Genomic DNA, 8,150 nt, shown 5'->3' on the forward strand with positions numbered 1-8,150 from the left:
CGGACAGGGAGCGGCGGGGGGGGCGGGGCCGGGGCCGGCCGGGGGACGGCACGTGGCCGGGGGCGCAGCGCCGGTGCGGCGGGGGGGCCGAACGGGGCGGCGGCTCCGGGGGTCGGGGCGGGATGAAACCCCAACGGGGTTGTCCCGGCGCCGCTCCAGGGGCTCCTGCCACAGGTCCCGCGAGGCAGCCCCCGCCCGAGCTCCCCCGGGCGCTTCAGGTCCGAGGGGAAACAAGGAACCTGTCCCGCGGCGGTTGCCATGGAGACGGGGGAGGCTCGAGGACCGGGCTGTCATCGCTCACTGCGGCGGTCCCGGCCCCACAGCCCGCCCGTGGCGCCCCGTGCGGGAGCGTCACTCGCGGCAGCGGAGGACGAGGAGGGGGAGGACGGAGAAGCTCTGCGGGGCGCCAGTCCTCGGGTGACACCGCTGACACCCGTGCCGCTCGCGGCCACGCCTCCCGCCGCTGCGGCCGGCCAAGCTCCCGGCGACCCGGGGCGGAGCCGCTGCCTCGCAAAGTTCGGTCCGCGCTGCGAGCCCGTGCCGGGCCCGGGCGCCTCTGCCCGCCAGGCCCCGCTGCCACGGCAACCGTGACGTCAGGCAGGGAGGGCGGAAGCGCGGCGGCTGGCGGCGGCAGTCCGGGCGGAAGTGGTGCGCTCTCCGGCAAGGTCGCGCTGGATTGGCGCGGCGCTTTCCGGCTCGCCCGGCGTGGGGCGCGATGGCGGAGGACTGGCTGGGCGTGGAGGCGGCCGTGAGCGGCAGCGACGGCGAGGAGGAGGTGAGCGGGGCCAGGCCGGGCTGAGCGGGGCCAGGCGGGCTGAGCGGGGCCAGGCCGGGCTGAGCGGGGCCAGGCCGGGCTGAGCGGGGCCAGGCGGGCTGAGCGGGGCCAGGCCGGGCTGAGCGGGGCGGGGAGGGGGCGAGCGGGGCGAGGCCGCGCTCCCTCGGCAGCTGCTGCCGCCGCATTCGGAGCCCTGGGCGCCCCCCCGTCCCCTGCGCCCCGGGGCGGCCGCGCTGCAGAGCGGTCTGGCCGGGCGAGGCGGGGCGGGGACACCGGGGAGCAGACGCCGCTCCCGGTGGTGCCGGCCGGGGCTGTCCCGTTTTCCGCGGCGGCTCGGGCTGGGCCGGCGTCTGTAACCGTGTCCCCGTGTGCAGGGGCAGGAGGATGGCGAGAGGCGGCACCAGCAGCTCCTGCAGGCGGTCAGTGACCTCTCCGGACGGAAGCGGTGAGTGGGGGCGTTGGAGGGGCTCCTGTGGCTCAGCCCCGGGGCACGACCGAGAGAGGTTCTGCTGTCCCTCTGCTCTGCCCTGGGGAGACCACACCTGGAATATTGTGTCCAGTTGTGGCCCCTCAGATCCAGCAGGACAGGGAACTGCTGCAGAGAGTCCAGCGCAGCCACCAAGATGCTGAAGGGAGTGGAGCATCTCCCGTGTGAGGAAAGGCTGAGGGAGCTGGGGCTCTGGAGCTGGACAAGAGGAGACTGAGGGGGGACTCATTCCTGGGGATCAATATGGAAAGGGGGAGTGTCAGGAGGATGGAGCCAGGCTCTTCTCAGTGACAACCAGTGACAGGACAAGGGGCAATGGGTGCAAACTGGAACACAGGAGGTTCCACTTAAATTTGAGAAGAAACTTGTTGGGGGTGAGGGTGGCAGAGCCTGGCCCAGGCTGCCCAGGGGGGTTGTGGAGTCTCCTTCTGTGCAGACATTCCAACCCGCCTGGACACCTTCCTGTGTAACCTCATCTGGGTGTTCCTGCTCCATGGGGGGTTGCACTGGGTGAGCTTTCCAGGGCCCTTCCCACCCCTCACATTCCACGGTTCCTGAAGCAGTGACTCTGCGTTTCTTCCACACTGCCCTTGAGAGGCCACACAGCAGTGCATGGAGAGGGGGCGGGTGGGAGAGCGCTTGGTTCCCTTTCCGCTGCCACCAGCACTTCTGCTCTAGCAGCAGATTGGAGAAGAAGCACGCGAGGGGGCCCAGGAGGAGTCTTTGCATTTATTTTCTTTTCTTGCAGGCGGAAGCTGGCAGAGCGCACAGAGGCAAGTGTGCAGGTGTCCGAGTTCAATGTCAGCTGCAAAGGTGAGATCTCTATGGGGCTGAGCAGAGCTTCTGCTGTCTAATTGGGGCAGCACTGCCCGCCCACAGCTGACAGCTTGACGTTCACTGTGTCTGCCCTGGATCTTTGGGCTGAATGCAGCTGCAACCCCTTGACTTGGCAGTGCTGTGCCTGTGTTGACGTGTGGGACCTTGTGCAGGTACTGGGGAGAAGCTGGTTCTGTCCGAGCTCCTGGAGCCCATCCGTCCCAAATCCACCCTGAGCAGCGTGAAGAAAGAACTGACCAGGGTGAAGCAGAAGAAGGCAGTGGAGCTTCCCCTCAGCAAAGAGGAGGCAAAGCGGGTGAGTGGGCCTGTGCAGGCAGCACAGAGCTCTGGCCTTAGGAGGCAGGAGGGTTTGGTCGCTGCGTGCCCCGCTGCTCCCCTCTGATGCAGACTGGATTTTGTTCTTTACGTCAGCCTTTCTCTCCTAATCCTTTTCCCTTCTCACCCCTGCCTGCAGGTTGTGAGGGAAGCTGCCTATGTCCGGACCTCTAAAGACGTGGGCAAATGGCAGCAGGTAGTTTTGCAGAACCGACGGGCAGAGCAGCTGGTCTTCCCTCTGAAGCAGGAGATCGCTACAGTCGTCCCCCTGGAACAAGTGGTTTCAGCATGGAAGGTGGGTGCTGCCGCATGTCACACAGCTCCCAGGGGTTGTCTGGGACAGCTCGATATCTCCTGGCTGCGTTGGGAGGAGTGAGAAAGGTGTGAGGAAGGCCCCTCCTCTAGCCGAGGCTCTGGACACACTGAGCTTAGCAATACTAAAAGGGAAGTCTTCTGCATTCCTCATGCATAGCAGATGTGTAAATGCTCTTGGGGAAAGGCCGACTAAGGCATGAGCAGAGGGTTTGGAGCCTGCTCTGTCCCCTCTTCTCGTTTTAGCTGTTCAGCCCTGGACCTGTGGGCTGACTCTGCTGTTTCCCTGTCCCGGGCTGAGTCCTTGGCAGCCTTTGGCCACTTGTGCTGAGGCAGAGGGGGTTTTGCCAAAGTCTGCGTATCTGTAAATCTTCGTTACGAAAGAAGGATGCTGTTGGTTTTGAATGTGAGTTCTCGTGGGAGTTGTGCTGCTGGCTGCCGTTCTTGCGAGGTCTCCCAGCTACCAAGCGCTCACGGTCACCTGCACAAAGGTCCCTTTCCGTTTCAGTGGGACGTGGTGTCATTAGCCTGGTACTTCTGCTGTTTGCTTCTTGCCTGATGCTGCCCAGTCAGCACTGCTGGTCGCCTGCAAGCCTGTTTCCTTCCCTTCCCCTGGGAGGAATTGCGGTGCTCTGGCTGGCAGGGTGCCTGGGCAGCCCCACGGCAAGCTTGGGGCTGCTGCGCGGGACCTGTGAGCAGGGCTGTGCCCTGACCCCCAGGAGGAGGGGGACACGCTCGTCCGGGGACCTGCTAGAGGCATCAGTAAGGATGGGGATGTCTGTGGGAGCATTGGCTCTTGCGGTTCTTTTCTCATCGTGGTCTTGCTATGTCTGTTCTGTCCCAACAGGCCCGAACTCCCCTGGAGCAGGAGATCTTCGGACTGCTCCACAAGACACAGCAGCCTGTCACAGACCCGCTCCTGACGCCAGACGAGGCAGCCTCGCTGCAGGCAATGAGCTTGGAGGAGGTGGGTGCTTCCCTCCCTGGGCTGTGCTCTGGCTCTGGAAGCCTCTTCCTCAGTGCTTGCCCTCACTCGGTGCTCCCTGGCAGGCCCGGCAGCGGCGGGCAGAGCTGCAGAAGGCTCGGGTCATGCAGTCCTACTATGAAGCCAAGGCTCGGCGAGAGAAGAAGATCAAGAGCAAGAAGTAAGGCTCTGCCACTGCTGGCCTCGGAGCGAGGGGTGGGGGCTCAGTCCTGGCTTGGTGCTGGAGCCCGCCCTGTCCAGTGTGTGGGTACAGCCGAATATGGAGGAGGGCAGAGCGGGCCTTCCTTCCTGGGATCTGCGACGCGTTGGGCAGGCTGCACTGCGTTTGGGCAGGCTGCCACCTGCCCAGAACAGCGCTGCATTCCCAAAGGCCTCCCCAGCACCCTGAAGTCTCATTCCCTGGCCCTCTGCCCTCGTGCTGCAGGTACCATCGCGTGCTGAAGAAAAGTAAGAGACGCAAGGCCTTAAAGGAGTTTGAATTGCTGCACAAGTCGGACCCTGAGGCTGCCTTGGCAAGGTTGGAGGAGCTGGAGCAGCTCAGGATGCAGGTGCTGCTTCTCCCAGACACCTTGGGAAGTCCCCGCTCATGGGAGTGCTCCTTCTGATGCTTCTCTCTTCCTTTTGCCTCCAGGAGCGGATGAGTCTTAAGCACCAGAACAAGGGAAAATGGGCCCGCTCCAAGGCCATTATGGCTAAGTATGACCTGGAGGTGAGATCACAGAATGGCAGAAGGATTTGGGTTGGGAAGGGCCTTTGAAGACCATCTAGTCCAACTCTCCTGCCATGGGCAGGGACATCTTTCACTAGATGAAGTTTCCCCAAGCCCTGTCCAACCCGGCCTTGGACACTTCCAGGAATGGGGCATCCACAGCTCCTCTGGGCAGCCTGTTCCAGTGTCTCACCACCCTCATTGTGCAACATTTCTTGCTGTGTTCAACCTAAACCTACCCTTGTTCAGTTTAAAACTCTTGCCCCTTATCCTGTCACTGTAGGCCTTGGTAAAAAGTCTCTATCTGTCTTAGAAACAGCCTTTGTATATTGAAATACCACAATAAGGTCTCTAATGCAGATTGGGGAAGGGGGATACAGCTGAGGTGGGAGAATGAGAGTGAGTGTGTTATTTCTGACCTGTGTTAGAAACATCTCAATCCTCTGCCAGGCCCGCAAGGCCATGCAGGAGCAGCTGGCCAAGAGCAAAGAGTTGATGCAGAAGGTGCAGGTGAAGCTGCCTGAGGATGAGCCAGGTGATGTGCCCGAGGAGGACCTCGCGTCAGTGACCGTCCCTGCGGGTGCCAGGGGAGCGAATCCCTGGATGCTGGGCAAGCCCAGTGGCCCAGTCACGGAGCCTGAGGTGCAGGAGGGTCCTGGAGACAATGCAGTGCCTGGTGCTGCAGAGAGCAAGGAGGAGGTGTCGGAGGAGGAGATGTCGGAGGAGGAAGCTCTGCTACAAGGCTTTGCGCAGAAGCGGAATGTGCGTCAGCAGCGGGCAGGGAGCCCCGAGGGACCAGGTGAGGAGCTTGCAGCCCCAGGCAGCGCGGGTCTGGTCCGCTGCAGGTTGGGCAGCGGAAAGTGGGTTGTGGGCCTGATTCCTGCCCCATGCCACACAGCCGTCTTGCTCTCTCGCTCCCTGCTCGTGGGTGGCTTTCTCACCTGTTGCCTCAATGCATAGGTGCCGATGAGAGGAGGGCAGTTTCTGAACTGCCAGGGGACAGCCCCATCCACTCGACCTGTGCTGAGGAGGAGCAGGCGAGCGTGGGGCTCAAGCAGCCTCCCCAGGCCCAGGAGGACGTCCTGCTGTCAGAGCAGCTGCGCCGGGTGCAGTCGATGGCAGATGTTGACGCTTTGGCCTCTGAGGAGCATGTGGAAGAGCAGGAGAAGCCAATGGCCACAAGAGTCAAGAAGCAAGTAGAGCAGCAGGAGGAAGGCAGAGCTGGGGATGGGTGTGCCAAGAAACCACCAGCCAAGAAGAAGATCATCAGCCTGCAGGCTGTGCTGGCTGGGAAGCCCCAGGAGGTTCAGTGCCCCAGCCTGCCCATGGTTGTGGAGGAGGAGGTGAGCAGGACAGGCCTCCCGCTCGGTCCCAGGGTGCTGCTGACTGCAGAGGACTGACTCTTTTCTCTACAGGAGGGTGGCATTGACCAAAGAGGTGTCATCACAGAGGCCTTTGCTGGGGATGATGTGGTGGCTGACTTTCGCCGGGAGAAGCGCAAGGCAGAGCAGGCCACGAAGCCGCAGCCGGTGAACTTGGTGCTGCCAGGCTGGGGCGAGTGGGGAGGCACAGGACTGAAGCCCAGCACCAAGAAAATAAAACGGTAGGTCTAGAAGAGCTGCAGCAACGTGCCTCAGCCCCGCACCGGGCTCTGACATCTTGGCTTGCCTGGCAGGTTCCTGCTCAAGCCGCCTCCGGCGCCTCCCAGGAAGGACCAGCACTTGCCCCATGTCATCATGAGCGAGAAGCGCAACATCCACGCAGCAGCACATCAGGTAGGTGATACTCGGCCTCCATGAGCAGCGGCAGCAAGTGCTCCAGCACCCAGGCTGGCCCAGAACCTTCCTGTGCCCAGTTCCCAGAACATCCTGAATCCCTGCCTGTCATCCTGGCCAGCCACATTGTTTCTAGCTTTGACAGCCCCAAGGCCAGCAGGGTGATGGAGGGAGGAGGGATTTTCTGGACTGCTCCCTTAAGGGCTGCTGCTGCAGTGCCAGCCCTCCTGTGGTCTGCTAAAGAGGGGATGGAGCAAGGCAGTCGGTGGAGCAGGGACTGGAAGTGGAGTGTGAGCGGGTCCTGGACAAGTGGGAGTCAGTAGTTTGGGATGAAAGCAGCCCTGGGGGGCTGGGCTGGGTTGCTGGGGAGTTACCTAACTGCACTGTTTCGCTGCAGGTCAGTGAGCTGCCCTTCCCCTTTGAAAGGCACCAGCAGTTTGAGCAGAGCATCCAGACACCCCTGGGCCCCACGTGGAACACACAGCGTGCCTTCCAGAAGCTGACTGCACCCCGCGTCATTACCCGAGCAGGCCACATAATCCAGCCCATCTCTGCCGAGGATGTCCCCACCACGGCCACCACAGCTGGCAGTGGAGCCAAGCCAGCACTAGAAATTGTGCCCAAGGGGCAAGAGCAGCCATTGCGCCACCCACGTGGGAGGGCGCGGTAGCTCTGTGCCCCTGTGGCTCTGATGGTCGGACTGGAGCCGGCAGAGGAACTGGGGGAGACTCCGGCTTCTGTCCAGTACCTTCTACGGCTTCCCCCGCAATAAAACTTCTGGGCTGCCTTGTCTGTGCCGTCTGCATGGCTGCCCCAGATATGGCACAGCTGGTGCCCTCCTGCCTGTTCTCAGCCCCACGGGAGCTGTGGGGCTTGGCCTGGTGTAATGCGAACAAGCTGGTGAGGTCTGGGAGGGAGGGGTGAGAGCTGTGCAGCAGCCAGCAGTGCTCTGGCGGGGCTGGGTTTCACCTGCCCTGGGATTTTGGTCTTTCATACCTCCATTTTTTAATAGAGTAATGTGTATTTTTAAATTGTGGCTAAAGGGGCTTTCTCCCGCTACTGGCAGTGGGGCACTGCTCCTCAGGTCCGCCTGCAGCTCCAGGGTGGTTTCTGCTCAGCTCTAATAAACCCGATTAGTTTGAAAATGGGTCTGTGCGGTGCTGCTGCTGTTCTGCACATGCTGGGAGCTGGTGCTGCCCCCGGTGCAGCCACCCTGCCATGTTCCTGCCCACGTCTGCCTCTTCTGCTGTTGCGCACAGCCTCCCTGCCCACCCACCCCTCCGCGGTGGCAGCCCGGTGCTCGGGGTGCCCAGCACTGGTGGAAGGCTGGGCTGGAGGCTTACGGTGACACAGCAGGGGTGGGGAGTCCACAGGCCTCTCCATGTGCTGTGCTCAGCCCAGCCTGAGGAGCACTGCCCAGCCCCAGCGAGGGAGCTGGAGCTGCTGCTGTTGCCAGGAAATGCGTCCCTCACCAGAGACGCCTCCTCCGCTGTTGGCACCGCAGCCGGCCCCAGGGAGCAGCCGGAGCCGACGTGGTCACCCTTCTGCCCTGGAGCCGGGGGTACCAGGGAAGGGGGATTGTCCTGCCGGGCTGGGGCACAAGCACCCACAGGGTTGGGAGTCAGTGCCCTGCAATGCCCCGATACCCACCCCAAAACCCCACAGGGCACCAGCTCTGACACTCTTCCCGGGGCGGGGGGAAGGTAGGGGTTGCTGTGGGCGCCAGCTCTGCCTGCACCGTGACCCTGTCAGGGACCTGGCCTGGGTGCTGCTGGCCCTGCACAGCACCCTGACAGCGCTTGCCTGCAGACAGGTTTGGCGTTGCATTGTGTGAATTTAGCCGGGGCTGAAAAAAAAGAGAAAAGGAAGCTGAGAGCGTTTCTGTGCCATGATGCTGGAGAGCCCCTTGCTGGGCTGGTGCCCCAGCTCCGAGACCAGCTTCCCTCTGCCGTGTC

General features: G+C 62.6%; 1 protein-coding gene across 1 annotated transcript; it reads left to right on the forward strand.

Moving 5' to 3' along the window:
- The first annotated feature begins 122 nt into the window (after window positions 1–122).
- UTP14A (UTP14A small subunit processome component) lies at window positions 123–6,987 on the forward strand. The gene is made up of 14 exons (XM_065028222.1): window positions 123–775; window positions 1,150–1,220; window positions 2,011–2,075; window positions 2,252–2,394; window positions 2,554–2,709; window positions 3,574–3,693; window positions 3,777–3,871; window positions 4,136–4,259; window positions 4,343–4,420; window positions 4,871–5,219; window positions 5,381–5,763; window positions 5,836–6,023; window positions 6,096–6,195; window positions 6,593–6,987. The coding sequence occupies exons 1-14, from the start codon at window positions 716–718 to the stop codon at window positions 6,863–6,865; spliced, it is 2,205 nt and encodes a 734-aa protein (XP_064884294.1). The 5' UTR covers window positions 123–715; the 3' UTR covers window positions 6,866–6,987.
- Window positions 6,988–8,150: the final 1,163 nt, after the last annotated feature.

The sequence above is a fragment of the Columba livia genome, chromosome 12 (genome assembly GCF_036013475.1).
Source record: "Columba livia isolate bColLiv1 breed racing homer chromosome 12, bColLiv1.pat.W.v2, whole genome shotgun sequence".
NCBI lineage: Eukaryota > Metazoa > Chordata > Aves > Columbiformes > Columbidae > Columba > Columba livia.